At 42.4% G+C, this 20545-nt stretch overlaps 1 protein-coding gene across 3 annotated transcripts in view; it reads left to right on the top strand.

The window, feature by feature from the left end:
- Window positions 1-20545, top strand: part of PKHD1 (PKHD1 ciliary IPT domain containing fibrocystin/polyductin) — a 1284809-nt gene that overhangs the window by 277042 nt on the left and 987222 nt on the right. For all 3 annotated transcript variants that reach the window (XM_029596114.1, XM_029596113.1, XM_029596115.1), the window contains one exon: window positions 6968-7193. In XM_029596114.1, coding sequence (XP_029451974.1) covers window positions 6968-7193 — 226 coding nt within the window. The remainder of the gene's footprint in view (window positions 1-6967; window positions 7194-20545) is intronic.

The following is a 20545-nucleotide window of genomic DNA, read 5'->3' as shown; positions in this document are numbered from 1 at the left end:
AGCAAAGGACGGATTAATCACCTACACATTTACATGCTGTTTATTCAACTCCTAGGCATTTATTCAATTCCAGCAAATATGTTTACTCCTCTTCAGAACATGACTACCTTTTCGGGTCTCCCTTTTTTCCTTGAAGCTACCATTAACATCTATGGTATGAAAAAAATATTTTTCTTTTCTTTTCCTTCCATAGAAGATCATGCGAGCCAGGCCACCATGCTTTAGCTTCTTTTACTCTTTCTTATTCCATTGCAGTGGAAAACAGTGTCAGGCATCACATCAAAAGGTTTTGTTTTGAAACTATTTCACAACTCTTTTAAAAAGAAAGAACTGCTTTCTCCATTGCAGATTGTGGTACATGCCTGTTTAAAAGTGGCTTGGCAGCCTGTTTCTCCTACAGACAGAAGCCACTACATATACTCCTCTCCTGCATGCATACCTCATGCTCACATGGTCTCTTAAACACATACTGTCTGTACCCTCACTGTAATAATATACCCTTATGCCTGGACTGATTCATATCAGTCTTGCTTATGTTCGACTAGAACCTGTACAAATCAAATATAAGACACCAAAGTTATGAGAAATTTAAAAAGTATTATAATTTTCAGTTTTTCTAGAACTGGGCCCTACTTTAAGACTGTGAGAAAGGTAGGAGTTGATAAAGGGGATGGAACGTCTCCCTGTGAGGAAAGGCTAAACAGATTAGAGCTGTTCAGGTTAGAGAAGAGATGGTCAAGGGGGGATATGATAGAAGTCTATAAAATCATGGGTGGATTAGAATAGGTAAATGTGAATTTTTATTTATGCTTTCAAAAAAATAAAAAAACTAGGGGTCCCTCCATGAAGACAGTAAGTAACACATTTAAAACAAATTGGAGAACATTCTTTTTCACTCAACACACAATTAAGCTCTGGAATTCATTGCCAGAGGATGTGGTAAAGGTGGTTAGCATAGCTGGGTTTAAAAAAGGTTTGGACAAGTTCTTGGATGAGAAGTCCATAAATTATTATTACAGAGATAGACTTGGGAAAAGTCACTATTTATCCCTGGGTATTAGCAGCATGGGAACTATTTACTGTTTCGGATCTTGCCAGGTATTTGTGACCTAGATTGGCCTTGGTCTGACCCAATTATTATATTTTTATGTTCTTTTTTATGTTCTTTTATGTTCAGGTACTGCTGGAGATCAGTGTGGAATTTTTGCTTAAGACATTGAAGTAAGAGGATATTTTTCTTTTCTGGTTCTCCTCTTGCTATTTAGCTAGGGCTCACACTTCTGGCTGAATAGTGCAGGAAGAGGTACAGCACATTGTTGGTCCACACCCTGTGACTGATGAAGTGTGCCTCAATAATTTTGATTGTAAAGCGATTTTAGTCTGTTTTTGCTGGTTCCCTAGGTAGAGCTAGGAAGAGTGAACATCATTTTTTTCCAATGCACACCCAATAGGAGTATGGCTTCCAACTATTGGGTGAACATTGGATTTTTGTGATTTTCTGTTAAGGGAGGTGAGGTGGGGAAGTTTTGTCGCTGCCTTTTCTGTCCAGGAGAGGACAAAAAAAAGTCAGTTCTTTCACCCAGGTGTGTGAGTTCTGGGGATTTTTCAGTCCAAAAGATCCTGTGTAATATCTAAAAGGTGGATTGGGGAGCGTATCTGGAGAAACAGAAGAGAGTCTGGAGACTCCTCATAAGTTTCTCTGCCCAGGGAGAACAAGGATTGAGAAGACTGGAGTTTTTCGAGAACAGCAATGAACCACAGTTATTTTTGGAAAGGAAGAACTATTACGCTAGAAGACTCCATCATTCCACTCCTGGGTTTCCCTACTTTCCATAGCCTGGAAAGGAGGATACCCTAGGTACAGATACCAATGGACACTTAAAAAGATTAAGTGTAATTTGGATTTTTTCTATTGATCTTGGATCTTACAGTACATAACCGATTACCATTGAGCAAGTTTTACAGTAAAACTTTTGTTTGGAACACCTATCCTGAGTGTCCCTTCTGTTTTGTTGGTACTCACATTCATCACACTGAGCTTGCATCCTAGAAAGACTTTCTGTACAGTGTCCTGGGCTCTGGAGGTTTACCCTTACCCCAAGTCAGAGAATCTACTCTGGGATTGGGTGAGACTTGGTCAAGGCTTAGCCCCAGGACTCAATGCAACCCCTACCTTTTTAGCGAACACTAGAAAAGGGGATAAACAAAAAAAGGCAAAATGTATCACATCTTTTGTTTTCTTTCTATTCCATTCTAGAGAGCAGAGGTATTGCTAGGCACTTAAAAGACTCTGAATTTGGGCCTACGAGGCTTGGGCCCATATGGTCTCCAAGAGTTTGATAATTAACTTCAACCATCATGATCAGCCCTATTCCTCCTTTCCCCAAGAACGATCCTATAAAAAGTGAGATCCTGCTGGCCTTATGGGAAAATTTTGAAAATCAGCACCAACCATAGTGGAACAGCAAATAATACTCAAAAAACCAAAGGAGTCAGCAAACTATTTGATTCTTACATGCTCAGTGATCTGCTGCCAGTTATTTTTTTAGCAAGGGGCTCTCACCAGCACTCCTTTTCACAAAATTATTTAGTCCTTCACCACCTTTTGCCATAGAACAAAAAATAAATTGAACATAAAGCATGCAATAATGTAATACTGAAATTTACATTCCAGTCACCAAATTCTTGGCAGATTCTGAATCCTTTTACTGGATCAGTATACAAATTAGCTAAAAGGATTGTACATGAGCTTTTGAAACCACAGGGGTACTTTCTTAAGAACTCACATCAGAAACATTATTCATATCTGAAGAAGGGATCAATGTAATCTTCTTATCTCATGTACAATATTGTTAGATAATAAATAGATCCAATAAAATCCATCAAAGCATATAGACTTCAGGAGCCATACAGATACAAGATCACTGCGTTACATATTCCAGTCACTAAACTGAAAATAGAGAGAGTAACTGATGTGGCAGTTACATGAATAAGTTACAGTTTTCAAAGTGAACTGATGCACATATGTTCACTTTGAACAATATCCAGAATAATGTGCAGAAACTCACTTACACAAAGTTACATCTGCAGTTCACAGGGCATAAATTGTGCATGTTGTTTAATGTGCATACATTTTAAAATCACAAGTATGCATGCAAATTAAAACTCTGCCCCAATTCAACCCCATGGAATGTTTATTTTTTCATGCATATAAAAGTATGTGTGAAATCTAGTTATGCACATACTTTTATATGCACAAACCATAGACAATTTTATAATAACTACTGCTGCTATTATTTACCATTTCTAAAGCACAACTAGACATATACAGTACTGTGCCGCTATACATAAGAGACAGTTCCTGCTCTTTGGACATTACAATCTAGTCAAGAACAACTAAAAACTCACCAGAGCTAAAAAAAATTCCAATTTATCCCTATCAATTAAAAAGCAGAATGAAAATACAAACAAAAAACACACTTTGAAATATTTGTATGCTAATGGCAGAAGTCTAAGAAGTAAGATGGGAGAATTAGAATGTATAGCAGTGAATGATGACATAGACTTAATTGGCATCTCAGAGACATGGTGGAAGGAGGATAACCAATGGGACAGTGCTATACCGGGGTACAAATTATATCACAATGACAGAGAGGAGCATCCAGGAGGCAGTGTGGCGCTTTATGTCCGGGATGGCATAGAGTCCAACAGGATAAACATCTTGCATGAGACTAAATGCACAATCTAATCTTTATGGGTAGAAATCCCTTGTGTGTTGGGGAAGAGTATAGTGATAGGAGTATACTACCGTCCACCAGGCCAAGATGGTGAGATAGACAGTTAAATACTAAGAGAAATTAAGGAAGCTAACCAAATTAGTAGTGCAGTAATAATGAGAGATTTCAATTACCCCAATATCGACTGGGTAAATGTATCATCTGGGCATGCTAGAGAGATAAAATCCTGGAAGGAATAAATGACAGTTTTATAGAGCAATTGGTTCAAGAACCGACGAGAGAGGGAACAATTTTAGATCTAATTCTCAGTGGAGCACAGGATTTGGTAAGCGAGGTAACGGTGGTGGGGCCGATTGGCAACAGTGATCATAATATGATAAAATTTGATTTAATGACTGGAAGGGGGACAGTAAGCAAATCCACGGCTTTAGTGCTAAACTTTCAAAAGGGAAACTTTGATAAAATGAGAAAAATAGAAAAAAACTGAAAGGAGCAGCTACAAAGGTAAAAAGTGTGCAAGAGGCATGGACATTGTTAAAAAATACCATCCTAGAAGCACAGTCCAGATGTATTCCACACATTAAGTGTTGTGTTTGTGGCATTGTGGACCCTTGGTCGCTATGGAGATGACTCCGCCCATGGGGAGGGGGCCCCATGGGGAACCACAGCGATAGGCTGAACTCAAATAGCAGACACACTATGGATGGAGGGCTTTATTATACTGCTGTAGATAAATGATGTAGGCAGGAAGGTAAGGCACTGATATCCACGAGGTGCCAATACGTTCAACAGGCTCGGATGTAGAATCTCACCCAGATATTCTTGATAGGTGGGAGCCCGCAGTGCGGGCAATGCCACAGCTGGTGGGTGGCATTGGAGCATCGGATCGTAGAGGTACTCACAGGAATGAGGGTGTCTTCCTGGTGAAAAAATGGTGGGACCGAAGGTCTGTGGTGCAGGCCCTCGAGGAGCAAGTACCTGATAGTCCAATATCCTGAAATGTAGAAGAGAGAGAAAGACCCCCAAGGAGCAGTTGTCTAGCTAGTAGAAAACCACAAAGGGTAGTTGGAAGCGAGATCCCCTCGAGGAGCGGGTGTCTAGAGCTTCTGAGGGAGCGAGGCCCTTGGAGTGAAAGCGGTGTCTAAGCGAGCAGCTTAGAGTGGTCAGAGTAGCTAAACCGAAGTCCTTGCTAACTCAAAGGTGGTAGCGAAATGGAGGCTTGATATACCCGAAGGTATTGATGTCATGCGGTGGGGATGCCCCCCGAGGTTCCCGCCATGTCATGTATATGAGCGTAGGAGATGTGCACGCGCGCGCCCTAGGAGGCCACGGGAGTGAGCATGGCAGACTGGAACGCCCATGCTAAGTTGGAGACGCTGAGGCACTCGGCACTGGAGGCAGCCATCTTTCCCAGAGAGGGAGAATAGGGAAGAAAAGAGGTAAGGCAGAGCGGTCGCAGCCGTCTGCAACATTAAGATAGATGGAAGGAAGGCAAAACAATTACCAGCATGGTGAAAAGGTAAGGTGAAAGAGGCTATTTTAGCCAAAAGATCTTCATTCAAAAATTGGAAGAAGGATCCAACAGAAGAAAATAGGATAAAGCATAAGAGTTGGCAAGTTAAATGTAAGTCATTGATAAGACAGGCTAAGAGAGAATTTGAAAAGAAGTTGGCCGTAGGGGCAAAAACTGACAGTAAGAATTAAAAAAAATATATCCAAAGCAGAAAGTCTGCGAGGGAGTCAGTTGGACTGTTAGATGATTGAGGGGTTAAAGGGGCAATTAGAGAAGATAAGGCCATCACGGAAAGGTTAAATGATTTCTTTGCTTCGGTGTTTACTGAAGAGGATGTTGAGGAGATACCCGTTCCAGAGAAGGTTTTCATGGGTAATGATTCAGATGGACTGAACCAAATCACAGTGAACTTAGGAGATGTGATAGGCCTGATTGACAAATTGAAGAGCAGTAAATCACCTGGACGGGATGGTATACACCCCAGGGTTCTGAAGGAACTAAAAAATGAAATTTCAAATCTATTAGTAAAAATTTGTAACCTATCATTAAAATCATCCATTGTACCTGAAGACTGGAGGGTGGCTAATGTAACCTCAATATTTAAAAAGGGCTCCAGGGGCAATCCAGGAAACTACAGACCAGGTAGCCTGACTTCAGTGCCAGGAAAAATAGTGGAAAGTATTCTAAATATCAAAATCACAGAACATATAGAAAGACATGGTTTAATGGAACAAAGTCAGCAAGGCTTTATCCAAGGCAAGTCTTGCCTCACAAGTCTGCTTCATTTTTTTGAAGGCGTTAATAAACATGTAGATAAAGGTGAATCGGTAGATGTAGTGTATTTGGATTTTCAGAAGGCGTTTGACAAAGTTCCTAATGAGAGGCTTCTAGGGAAAGTAAAAAGTCATGGGATAAGTGGTGATGTCCTTTTGTGGATTACAAACTGATTAAAATACAGGAAACAGAGAGTAGGATTAAATGGACAATTTTCTCAGTGGAAGGGAGTGGGCAGTGGAGTGCCTCAGGGATCTGTACTGGGACCTGTGCTTTTCAATATATTTATAAATGATCTGGAAAGGAATACGACGAGTGAGGTAATTAAATTTGCAGATGATACAAAATTGTTCAGAGTAGTGAAATCAGAAGCGGATTGTGATAAATTGCAGTAAGACCTTGTGAGACTGCAAAATTGGGCATCCAAATGGCAGATGAAATTTAATGTGGATATGTACATATGTGTGTATGCGTATGCATAAAGGACTATGAGGATAATTTTGTAAGAGCCCTCATACAAAAGCTGGCAAATACACACAAGTAAGTTCCACCAGTTTTCAAAATGAACTGCACATGTTCACGTTCAAAAAATGACTCCACTAAAACTATCCACATACAGTTACATCTACTAATTTGTAAGCTGAATTTTTTTGGTAAGATTTACGTGCATACGTTTGAAAAGTAGACGTGTTAAGTCCAAACGCCTTCCCTGGGAATGTCATCGCTACATTTGGGTAAACATGACACAGAGTACATACAAGAGTTAAGTTTACCCGCATATCAGGTAAGCAAGTGGGTAGATCACTGTCTTATCTGCAGAAATGTCTTACAAAGTTACCCTTTATATGTCTGCTACTATACAATAGATACAATAGAAATGTGGTTTAAAAAAGGACAAATGCTACAACTTATCTACATATATGTATACTCTTCCCCTATGCAGATTCTTTGGCATTTCTCTGCAGTTTCACTAAGGACACAGAAACCAGCTGCAACAGAAGAAGTAACATCTCTATCCAGTGTGATGTAGTGGTCAGAGTGGGCACGTATGAAATAACAAGCCTGGCATCCTATACTTACTTGTGCGATGACTTGCTCTGTGCCACTCTGTTTGAGAACAAGAAGGATCTTAGCTTTCCTGCAGCTTTTGTCACTGGCCTCTTTTTCAGGTATTTATCATTTCTGAAGATTATATTCCTGTTGAGCAATTTGCTCCTTTCAGCTTTACCTTCTGAAACTGCCACCCAAAAGCAAACTAGTGGACATGGGTAAGAAGGCCTTCTCGTCCAAATCTGTGGATTTCTCTGCCACAAGACCTTAAGATTGCAAAGAAGGTAACCATGATTTGTAAATTATGTAAAGCTTGGCTATTTATATTTATGTCTGATTTTGGTTGGCTAGTTATTTGAAATAGAGACTTCCATTCAAAATCTAATCTTGTTGATATGCTGTTAGAATGAATTTTTGTTCTTTTACAATGCTAGGACTGTTTGTAATCTTTTTGTCCATTTTCAGTACGTTTGATGAACAGGCACATTTTTTGGCTAAAGTTAAGCAGGTAACTCAGGGGCGTAGTGTCTATAGTGCACAGGCACCACCAACTTTAAAAAGGGGTTTGCCGTGCATCACCGACTATAGATGCTGTCACTAGTCTCTGCATCCAGTTTTCTTTGCTCCTCTGTCCCATTCATCCCCTGCTCTTCTCCTGTCCCAACAAGCATCTCAGTCATCATACTGCAACGTAAATATGGGTGCATCCTTCCTCCTGCAGCCCCCAATGAAAACATTCCCTGTTTGAATCGCAGGGCTCTGTATCTATGGAGGCCCACATAGTTCAAACATCTGTTAGAACTGCACGGGGCCACACAATTCTAACAGCAGATGTTTTAACCATGTGGGCCTCCATAGATACAGAGTCCTGTAGTTCAAGCAGGGGATGTTTTCATTGTGGGGCTGCAGGAAGAGGAGGTACTTGCATTTCTTTTTTATAATCGAAGTTTTTATTTAAAGCATAAACAACCAAATATAAACCATTACATAGTTTTTGTGTATTGCCACATATTACTGCTTATACAATATAACATTGAATTAACATTCAAGACAATCAAGACACATTATAAATCCACCGACAAGGATAAAGAATTCCCCAGAAACATTTAGTACAGTGTAAACTAAAATATCACTTACCCTTTCCCCCTACCCCAACCCAACAACTTCACCCAAAGAAAACAATAATAAGTTACAGGGATGTTTGTTTATTTATTTAGATATATTATATACCGTCATTCCATGTACAGATCACAACTGTTTATAAAATAACATTCACAGTTATAACTCAACAAAAAAACATACAAACCAATGAATACCCAAGTTTATAATATCTCAATATGTGAAGAAGCAAAAGGAGAAAGAGGCCTCTTCAGCCATTGTACAGGTAAAGTCAGGACTATAAAACCCAGCATTTCTATATATGAATTTGTTAGAGCAGGCAACTAAAACTAACGTACATCCACATTTAAATATTAAATATATTTTCATCTTCTAACCTAATCACCATTTTGTACATCACACTTAGACATATCACAAAAAATAATCATTATCGGGTTTTTACATCCATAGCTCAAAGGCACCCCAAACTGAATTAAATCTATGCATCCTTTGCTCTTAATTGTAATCAATTTATTCATCCTATATATATGGTGCAATTTCTGTACCATCGATAAAATAGGAGGTACATCTTATCGTCTCCAATGCGATGCCATTTCGCATCTCACCGCAATGTATATTTGTTGCAACAAAAGTTGAGTGTATTTATCATAATTCTCATCAGGTATATTTAGTAAGATGGATTTTGGATCTAAAACCGCCACACACCCCATTATATCTTAAACCAAAGAAGTTACCTCACCCCAAAATGTAATTATTGATGCACACTCCCAACATATGTGAAAGAAAGTGCCTTTCTGCAACATACCTCTTTCATCCTAGGATAAAATGCATGCATGCAACTTTTCAGGAGTAAGATACCAGTGATAAAGAACTTTATATCTATTCTCTATTAAAGAGGTGGATATAGATGCCCTCCCCATCCATGAAAAGGACATGTTCCACTCATTCTCAGACAAAGCTCCCCCTAAGTCTTCTTCCCAGGCCACCATATGAGGTGCTGATTTATAGCAGTATAACGCTTTGAGATAATCCTTTTAACTCTGTCTGCATTCTGGCATAAACACTCTACAAAGGATTTACCCATTTCTAGTTGTTTAACAGATTTAAAAAAATGCCTGATCTGTGGATATGCTAGGTATTCTTCCTTTGGGATATTATATTTCTCAGTTAGTTCCTCAAAGCTATACATTTTCCCTGCCTGCCATATATGCTCCATTTTTGTAATTCCCTTATCCTTCCTTACTTTAAAAGATCCCAGAGGAAGACAAGGTAAACATTTCTATTGTGAGGATAATTTAAAGCTCCTCCATGCTTTTTGCTATATTTATTTTTTATTTTCTGGGAAACCCACTTAAAAAGATATCCGAGTTTCATTCTATTTTCCAACTCCTCTGTACATTAAGAATACATTAAGAATTTCTGACTTTTCCCAATTTATTTTAAATCTGGAAACTTTGCTAAAGTCACCTATCTCACTCATTACTGCATCTAAAGACAAAGCAGGATATGTTAAAGTGAACAAGATATCGTCTGCAAACAGGGATTGTTAATATGACACATCTCCTATCTCAAAGCCAGATTCCCCCTTATCTTAGTAGTCAAAGGTTCCAGGAATAGAACAAACAAAAGAGGGGATAACTGGCATCCCTGGCGGATACCCCTCCCAATGAAAAATTTACTTGAGTAGCCTCCATTTACCTTAATGCATGCACTAGGTCGAGTATAAATCTTAAGTATCCATATAAGAAAAAACTCCCTAAAAACCATTGGGTTAAATTTTCAAAAGTGGGCGTCCATGTGTGCGCGCTACCTAGTGCGCACACATGGATGTCCTATTTTATAGCATGCACCCACAGGTGCACGCATGTTATAAAATCGGGTGTCAGCGCGTACAAGGGGGTACACACTAGTGCATCTTGTGCACGCCGATACCCGCGGCCTTCCCCTGTTCCCTTCCCCCTAATCTAACCTTCCCACCCCTTCCCCTAACCCTCCTGCCCCCTAGCCCTATCCTAACCCCCCTCAATTCCTTTAACTTACCTTTTGCGCCTGCTCTGGGCAGGCGCAAGTTGCGCACGCTGGCAGCCTGCCGGCAAGCGATCCTCCAACACAGCGGCAAATGATCGCTGTGCCGGAGGCCTCTGGCCCTGCCCCCTCCCCGCCCTTTTTTCGAAGCCCCGGGACTTAAGATGCATCCCGGGCTTTACGTGCGTCGCCAGGCCTTTATAAAATAGGCCCCTGCGCATGTAACCCCCCCTACGCATGTAAGTCCTCTGGATTTACGCACGTAGGGCTTTTAAAATCCGGGCCATTTTCTCCATAGTTTTGAAGAGAAAAGGCCAATGCACCATGTCAAAGGCCTTTTCAGCATCCACTGTAAAATGTAATGATGCCATTCTCCCATTTTTCGCCCACCACATTATATCAATGATTTTGCAAACATTGTCCACTGCCATTCTCCCGGGGATAAATCCGGCTTGATTATTATGTTCAAGATATCCCATAAACCCATTCATTTGCTCAGCTAGTATTTTAGATAAGGTTTTAAGGTCTAAGTTAATAAGTGATATGGGGTGATAGGATCCACAAATCGTGGGATCCCTCCCTGGTTTAGCAAGAATGGTTTTCCTGCCAAACTAGACTCAGAGAGCAGATATCCATCCCCTCTTAAGTAATTAAACATATTTGTCAAAGATCCTGCCACACAAGTTGTAAACTGCCTGTAAAACTTAGCTGTAAAGCCATCTATACCTGGAAATTTACCGATTTTAAGATTTTTAATAACAGATGCAACTTCATCCCCCGTGATTTCTTTATCCAGCCATAACCTCATTTTGTCAGGCAATTGTGACAAGGGAGTACTCTGAAGATATTCCTCAATTTGCTTCATGAAATATCATATTCTCTCCCTATACAGCTCCTCATAAAATTAGAGAAAACATTCCCTTATAACTCTGGGGATATACTGACTGCGAATGAAGATATAAGGCTTATATCTTCATTCGCAGTCAGTATATCCCCAGAGTTACTCTTCAATTTGAGGACATTATACTGGGCAGCTATTTGCTCTAATTCATGTGCTGCTAGTAGATGCCCTGTTTATTACCTCCCCACCCCCTCCCGAAATATGTCTGTTTAGCTATTTCCAGATGATGCACTAATTTATGAGATTCTCGGAAAATAACTCATCTCTAGATTTTAATAACTTCTGCAGCAACGTTTTACAGCTGTTCCACTTATGAAGAAGCTCCAAAGGAGGCTCTCGATATTAACTGATCTCAAAGATAAGCTTTCAAATTCTCCCATAGTGTCACTGGAGATATGCTGTCCTTATTGTTGATTTCCAGATAGTCTTGAATTAACTCCTCCAAGGTCTTACAAATTCTTTATTCCCCAGCAAAGCATCATTTAACCTCCAGAATTTATGACCATGGTCATAGTTTTCATATTGTACCTCCATCCAAATGGATGCATAGTCAGACCAATTGATTCTATGGCGATTTTCAACACCCTATTAGTTAAACATCTATCAACCATAAAATAATCAGTTCTATAGTATGAGTCATGAGATTTTGAATAGAAAGTGTATTCTTAAATGACAGGAAATGAGATCACCAAATATCTATTAAATCCCAAGAATCCATAAGATTCTTAAGTTTAAGGTGATGGGCAGATAGTCCAGCTTCTTTAGAGCTATCCACCACAGGCACTCTGACCAGATTAAAATCACTCCCAATTATTAAATGGCCCTTTACCCATCCCTGCATGATGTCTTGGAGTGAGTCAAAAAATGTACCCTGCTCTTTGTTAAGGGCATATATATTAATTATGGTCTAAATATTCCCTCCTATCAGGATTTGGAGAATTGTATAACTTCCCAATGGATCCTTTAGACAAAGTTTAGTTTCAATACAATATTCTTTGCCATAAAGATCCCAACTCCTGTATATTTGTTACCTTTAGAGCTCGGAGCAAAGTAGCAATATGGGAACCTGTCAGATCACATTAAATATTCATACCTGCCTTTCAAGTGGGTCTCTTGTATAAATACTGTGAATGCCTTAAACATATTCTGTTGTGCTCGCTCGCGGACAAGCCCACGAATGGCTTCACTCACCGGCCTGACCACAGCGCTGCGCTGCTGACCTCCGATGCTGCCGGTACATGTGACCCGACTACCACTGCCTTCTATTGCCTCATGGTGGGAGGCCACCACATGTTCTTTGCAGAGGGCCCGACACTATCTTCTTCATGCAGAAGCCACCACTACTGACATCCACTTCACAGCTGGGTGCCACCGATGCTGACTTCAAGGCGGGAACTGCCTGTTATGGTTTTCAGGTGTTTGAGTGGATTCTTGGGTACTGTGGAGATGAACACACCCACAGGGAGGAGCCCCATGAGGGACCACAGTACTAGGCTAGACTTGAGACACGCAAACACAGATATTTGTCTTTTATTATACAGCTGAGATATACCACCAGAGGAGGCAGTAATGAGGTGATCCAGAGGTAGCAGTCCAGGGACCCTCAGCAGAGGAGACCCGTCTCACAGAGATAGTATAGGGAGATCCGGTTGCAGGTTCCCAGTGCAGCAGAGCTGTAGATGAGACAGACTGACAATGTTAGATTACTCACTAAGTTGGTAGCTGTATAGGTGGAGATCCCAGCAGGCAGAAGTAGTTGCATACAGGCACAGAGCGAGGGAGAGCAGGCCCTCGAGGAGTGAGTACCTGATCCCAGATAGGCACTTGAAAGAAAGCAAGGGGCCCCCGAGGAGCGGGTACCCAAGTTAGAGAAATACCCCGAAGGGCAGACAGAGCTTCCAGTGGCAGCAAGGAAGCGGCAGAGTAGCTCAGACCAGAGGCTTTCCATCCATTCACGATCCTTGCTAACTCGATTAGCTAGCAAACAAGGGCAGGCAAAATACCTGGATGGTGTGACGTCACTCGAGGTGGACGACCCCGAGGTTCCCGCCATGATGTGGATAAAGATGTGGGTGGTGTGTGCACGCGCACCCTAGGAGACCCTTAGGAGAAACATGGTGTGAGGCTTTGCCATTGCCGTTCTGGGGATGCCGGAGATAGTGGCATGCAGATGTGGCGGTAGCCATCTTCCCAAGGCTAGTGGAGAAAGCAGAGAAAACGGTGAGGCGACGGACGTAACAATCAGGGAGTTGGGGAGAATAGGGTCTTCCATATTGGGAGCAGGGTTAAGAGCTGGGACTCTGACAGAGTTGGGAAGCAGTGTGAACTTGGCAGTTGGGATGCTATTAGTGGTGGGTGTTAGATTGGCTGTGGGATGAGTATGAGTGAGGGTGTGAGATGGTGTAAGAGAACGTGGATGAAGAGTGGAGAAGAATTGAATAGTGTGAATGGCCTGGAGGACTGGAGAGAGGGTAAAAGGCAGTGGAAAAGGTTTGGGATACTGTGGAAGGGTGTGAAGAAAGGGATGAGTCTGTGAAGAATGTGATACAGGGTGGGAAAGGGGCTGGAAATGTGGTGAAAATGGAGTAATATCAAGCCGTTAGGGGGTAAGAAACAGGAGAATGGGCTGGATGCCAGGGAAAGAGCAGGGGATGGTAAGAGAATCAGAGGCACAGGAAGGTAGATGAGAATAGAATAGGGTGAGTATAGAGTGTGCTAGAAATGGAGGAGTAAGGAATGGGTGAAAGACAAAGGGGAATAGGATGCTAGCAGAGGAGTGAGAGAAAGGGGAAATGGAAAGGCTAGAAGGAGGTTAGGGTAGGAGATGGAAAACTGAAATGTAAAAACAGGGCATCTGTGGATTGGAGGGTTAGATAGGGGAATAAGAGGGTGGCATTTAATTCTGAATGAATAGAAAGGCAAAGAATGAAAAATAGAGAAAAACATGAATGAGAAGGATCAATGTCTGAGACAAATATAAGGAAGTAGGGGAAGAAAGGAAGAGAGAAGAAATAGAAAATGGAATCATGAAGACTGAAGAGAGAAACCAGGACCAAACCAATTAAAAATATAAAATGCCCAGACAACAAAAGTGGAAAATATTTTATTTTCTGTTTTTAGAGAGTGGAATATGCCAGGTTTGGGAATGTGTATTTCTTATGAGGTCCATATTCAAAAGCATTTAGCCAGATAACTCAAAAGTTATCCGGTTAAATTTGTATTTGGGCACTTATCTAGCTAAATTCTAGCTGGCTAATAGGTTAGACTAGAATTTAGCCGAATAAGTTAGGAGCATTCCAGGAGGAGTTGAGTCAGCTGGCTGTCTGGTTGGGCAAAAGAGCAGTGCTAAAGTTAGCTGGATAGATTCAGTAATGTGGCTATCCTATTGAATATATTTACAAGGGCCTAGATTCACCAAACTGCTATAAATATATCAGGAATAGTGCCTGTGATAAATAGGGGGTGTGGTTAGGGTAATTTTCCTGGTACCGGTTGACATAGCTTTTTTACCTCAGCTCCTGTTAAATTTATCGCACCTGTGATATTTTCACATCGCAAGCTGAGAAGTCCTTGAACAAGCCTTATCACATTTTGGGCTGCTGGCAAGAGAGAGAGAGAGAGAGAGAGGCTCACAAAAAAGTTAACTCTTTATACCACTGTAAAAGGGGCACTAGTTATATGGGGTGAGGTTTGTGGGGTGGGGTGGGTTCTGGGGGGAAACTTTTTCATGCACAGTCAGACGTACGAACAGCAAAGTTACTAGGGATGTGAATCGTGTCCTCGATCGTCTTAACGATCGATTTCGGCTGGGAGGGGGAGGGAATCGTATTGTTGCCGTTTGGGGGGGTAAAATATCGTGAAAAATCGTGAAAATCGTTAAAAAATCGAAAAATCGAAAAATCAAAAAACCGGCACATTAAAACCCCCTAAAACCCACCCCCGACCCTTTAAATTAAATCCCCCACCCCCAAATAACTTAAATAACCTGCGGGTCCAGTGGCGGTCCGGAACGGCAGCGGTCCGGAACGGGCTCCTGCTCCTGCATCTTGTCGTCTTCGGCCGGCGCCATTTTCCAAAATGGCGCCGAAAAATGGCGGCGGCCATAGACGAAAAAGATTGGACGGCAGGAGGTCCTTCCGGACCCCCGCTGGACTTTTGGCAAGTCTCGTGGGGGTCAGGAGGCCCCCCACAAGCTGGCCAAAAGTTCCTGGAGGTCCAGCGGGGGTCAGGGAGCGATTTCCCGCCGCGAATCGTTTTCGTACGGAAAATGGCGCCGGCAGGAGATCGACTGCAGGAGGTCGTTCAGCGAGGGTTCCGGCGCCTCGCTGAACGACCTCCTGCAGTCGATCTCCTGCCGGCGCCATTTTCCGTACGAAAACGATTCGCGGCGGGAAATCGCTCCCTGACCCCCGCTGGACCTCCAGGAACTTTTGGCCAGCTTGTGGGGGGCCTCCTGACCCCCACGAGACTTGCCAAAAGTCCAGCGGGGGTCCGGAAGGACCTCCTGCCGTCCAATCTTTTTCGTCTATGGCCGCCGCCATTTTTCGGCGCCATTTTGGAAAATGGCGCCGGCCGAAGACGACAAGATGCAGGAGCAGGAGCCCGTTCCGGACCGCTGCCGTTCCGGACCGCCGCTGGACCCGCAGGTTATTTAAGTTATTTGGGGGGGGTTCGGGAGGGTGGGGGATTTAATTTAAAGGGTCGGGGGTGGGTTTTAGGGGGTTTTAGTGTGCCGGCTCACGATTCTAACGATTTATCGTTATAAATCGTTAGAATCTGTATTGTATTGTGTTCCATAACGGTTTAAGACGATATTAAAATTATCGGACGATAATTTTAATCGTCCTAAAACGATTCACATCCCTAAAAGTTACCATCAGTGAAGATTTAAGGTGATTTGGAGGGATGAGAGGTGAAAGAAGAGTAGATTTGTACTATGTTCTCTCTCTGTCTAGATTGATGCACTATCTTCCTAGCTGCAATCCTTTAACAGTGCTATAAAAAGTTCAAAAACAGTGGGACTCCACAGAGGCTCTCTCTCTCTTTCTCTCTTCCCTTCCAAAATGGGATTTGTGATAAATCCCGTTTCAGCCGTAACACACAGCTATAGCAGGCATGACGCCAGGAAAAAAGGTATAGTTATTTCCAGTGTTAAATCCCGCGATAACGTGCATTATTTATTTATTTTTATTTATTTGAATGGTTTTTTTTATACTGAAGTTTGGTGTCAGCCTTCACTCCGGTTTACAATTATAACAACGATTTACATTAAAACATCAGAGAAACAATTAACATTAATAACATTGTTAATTGCTTGTTTATGTTATCGCACACAACATTAACCAGTCCTCATTTCTATTTACTCCGCTCAAACTCTTCCCACTTGAATAAAATTTTCCAATTTGCATACACATTTCATGATGCGGTGTTTATCGCATGCGTTATGGCGTTATCGCGGGCATTAGGGCCGTAATGCCCGCGATAACGCCTTAATGCATTTTGATAAATGAGTCCCCAAGTTAAATGAATATATTTATCTGGCTAACTTTGCTATCCAGTCTGTGTCTGAACGTGCACCTCTATAATCTTTGCATTTTGCTCAGATCAGAAGGAAATGCATTTCTGTTTTATTTTCTGGTGTTGCAATGCATGCAGAGAATGATTTCTCAGGGTTTCCATTTCACTCTTTGCCTGCATTTTTCTGTTTTTAATTTATGGTCCCTTAATTTGTATTAGGAAAGGGTCAGTTTGTGTTCTGTGTGTGTGAATGAGGTGAGGGTTTCTACTGGCATGTTAGTGGCTGGCTTGTTCTGTTTTTCCAGTAGAAGGTGTATTGGTATTCTACAGCCTATAGTAATATGTGCAGTATTGGCTCTTCCTAAGTACAGTTGCTGCTGTTTGATTCCTGAGAGTCATAGTTCCCGCTAAGCTAAGCATGTGAGCACTTGCTCATACATTTCGGATAATTGCTCACAAGTTTATCGTGATCGCTCACACACATTTTTCTTTGTGCTATATACAGAAATGCAATGCTAACACTGAAACTCAGAAATTGTTGGTTTAAAAATTAGGGATGTGAATCGTGTCCTCGATCGTCTTAACGATCGATTTCGGCTGGGAGGGGGAGGGAATCGTATTGTTGCCGTTTGGGGGGGGTAAAATATCGTGAAAAATCGTGAAAAATCGTGAAAAATCTAAAAATCTAAAAATCGCAAAACCGGCACATTAAAACCCCCTAAAACCCACCCCCGACCCTTTAAATTAAATCCCCCACCCTCCCGAACCCCCCCCAAATGAGTTAAATAACCTGCGGGTCCAGCAGCGGTCCGGAACGGCAGCGGTCCGGAACGGGCTCCTGCTCCTCAATCTTGTTGTCTTCAGCCGGCGCCATTTTCCAAAATGGCGGCGAAAAATGGCGGCGGCCATAGACGAACACGATTGGACGGCAGGAGGTCCTTCCGGACCCCCGCTGGACTTTTGGCAAGTCTCGTGGGGGTCAGGAGGCCCCCCACAAGCTGGCCAAAAGTTCCTGGAGGTCCAGCGGGGGTCAGGGAGCGATTTCCCGCCGCGAATCGTTTTCGTACGGAAAATGGCGCCGGCCATACGCGTATGGCCGGCGCCATTTTCCGTACGGAAAATGGCGCCGGCAGGAGATCGACTGCAGGAGGTCGTTCAGCGAGGCGCCGGAACCCTCGCTGAACGACCTCCTGCAGTCGATCTCCTGCCGGCGCCATTTTCCGTACGAAAACGATTCGCGGCGGGAAATCGCTCCCTGACCCCCGCTGGACCTCCAGGAACTTTTGGCCAGCTTGTGGGGGGCCTCCTGACCCCCACGAGACTTGCCAAAAGTCCAGCGGGGGTCCGGAAGGACCTCCTGCCGTCCAATCGTGTTCGTCTATGGCCGCCGCCATTTTTCGCCGCCATTTTGGAAAATGGCGCCGGCTGAAGACAACAAGATTGAGGAGGCAGGAGCCCGTTCCGGACCGCTGCCGTTCCGGACCGCCGCTGGACCCGCAGGTTATTTAAGTCATTTGGGGGGGGTTCGGGAGGGTGGGGGATTTAATTTAAAGGGTCGGGGGTGGGTTTTAGGGGGTTTTAGTGTGCCGGCTCACGATTCTAACGATTTATAACGATAAATCGTTAGAATCTCTATTGTATTGTGTTCCATAACGGTTTAAGACGATATTAAAATTATCGGACGATAATTTTAATCGTCCTAAAACGATTCACATCCCTATTAAAAATATTGTTGTTCACAAGAAACTAAAATTTACACAACCTAGTCACTCTTTGGTGGGAAAATTGCTGGGAGTTAGTGTGTTATGGTTTCGCAGGATTTCTGTATAGGCTCTGAGTGTCTCTGTTGCAGGGATTTGGGTTATTTCACAAAGTTTCTGGCAGTAGAAGGTGTTTGTGTGGCTGTTACTGAGGTGACACCAGAATTTGAATTTTTTTGTGTATGGTGAGTACCTGTCTCTTGGAGAGATTATCACTTTTGGGTACCTTAGGGGCAGGGGAGGGAGGGGTCATCTCATCCCAAGCAGCAGATTTATTTGTTTATTATATACCAACATTCAATCTGAGATATTACAGTATCTCTATATTATATATTATATCTCTATATTATATATTATATATATATATATATATATATATATAGTATATTACAGAATGCCTCTGTGGCAGTAGCCACAGAGGCATTCACGGAGCGGGATGCCAGTGGCCAGTGGTAGGTGTTCCACCTTCACGGAGCGGAAGGATGGAGGGCTGTCATCTCCCAATTAAATTAAAAAAAAAAAAAAAAAAACAGGGATGGGATCCATCAGGTCTAGAGGATGCATATAAAGAGCAGGTAGTAAAACACTGCACGGAGCGGCAGTAGCCACAGAGGCATTCACGGAGCGGGATGCCAGTGGTAGATGTCCACCTTCACGGAGCGGAAGGATGAAGGGCAGCCATCTCCCAATTAAAAAAAAAAACAAAAAAAGAAAAAAACAGGGATGGGTTCATGGGCTATAGGTATTACCAATTATTAGGCTTTTCAATATTTGATGATAGTTAATGTGACTTTCAAGGCATACTTCACTTTCAATGCATATCCAGCATAGCTCCCTGCTTCAACGACAGGGGAGAAGAAAAACTAATACTTCACACATATCCAGCATTGCCCTCTGCTTCATGGCAGAGAGCTATGCTGCCGCTTACCCAACTAATCAAACTTAATATTTCACTTGGAAGCAGCTCCATCACTGCTCCCTACATTAATAGTGGGGGTGAAAGGGAAATAGAACATAAGGTTACTAAGAGCCAAGAGAAACAGATAAGTATGAGAAAAAATAAGTGTGAAGCTTGCTGGGCAGACTGGTCTTCTTCTGCAGACATTTCTATATATTACATCGGTTTACATTCAGGTACTGTAGGTATTTCTCTATCCCCAGAGGGCTTATAATCTAAGTTTTGTACCTGAGGCAATGGAAGGTAAAGTGACTTGCCCAAGGTCATAAGGAGCCCTAGTCTACTGGTTCATAGTCCACTGCTCTAACCACTAGGCTATTCCTCCTGCCTTGAGCTGTTCCTCTCTGCTGGTACCACTTACTGATAAAGTAAAGCTGTGTTCCTGCTCTGGGCTGACGATACTCTGAACTACTTCCCACAGCCTGACAACATCATCAAAGGCCTGCTCAATATTGCAAAAGTTAGCATATCAAAGGGGTCATTTAGGGCCCAGTTATGTTCATGATGTCAGGCTGGGGAGGCTGCTCAGAGGTTTGGTCACAACTACCTGAAGACTGGAGGGTGGCCAGTGTAACCCTCAATATTTAAAAAGGGCTCTAGAGGTGATCCGGGAAACCATAGATTGGTAAACCTGAATTCAGTGCTGGTAAAAATAGTGGAAACTATTCTAAAGAACAAAATCATAGAACATATAGAAAAACATAGTTTAATAGAACACAGCCAGCATGGATGTATCCAAGGAAAGCCTTGCCTCACAAATCTGCTACATTTTTTTGAAGGGGTCAATAAACTGATAAAGGTGAACCGGTAGATGTAGTATACTTGGATATTCAGAAGGCGTTTGACAAACTTTCTCATGACAGGCTTCTAAGAAAACTAAAAAGTAATGGGATAGGAGGCGATGTCCTTTTGTGGATTGCAAACTGGTTAAAAGACAGGAAACAGAGAGTAGGATTAAATGGTCAATTCTCTCAGTGGGAAAAGGTAAACTGTGGTGTGCCTCAGGGATTGGTACTTGGACCGATGCTTTTCAATATATTTATAAATGATCTGGAAAGGGATGCGACGAGTGAAGTGATCAAATTTGCAGATGATATGAAATTATTCAGAATAGTTAAATCACATGTGGATTGTGATAAATTGCAGAAGGATTTGCGAGACTGGAAGACTGAGAGTTCAAATGGCAGATGA

Source organism: Rhinatrema bivittatum, chromosome 3, assembly GCF_901001135.1.
Source record: "Rhinatrema bivittatum chromosome 3, aRhiBiv1.1, whole genome shotgun sequence".
NCBI classification, from domain to species: domain Eukaryota; kingdom Metazoa; phylum Chordata; class Amphibia; order Gymnophiona; family Rhinatrematidae; genus Rhinatrema; species Rhinatrema bivittatum.
The sequence above is the reverse complement of the archived record's forward strand: the minus strand, read 5'-3'. Positions and strand labels throughout refer to the sequence as shown.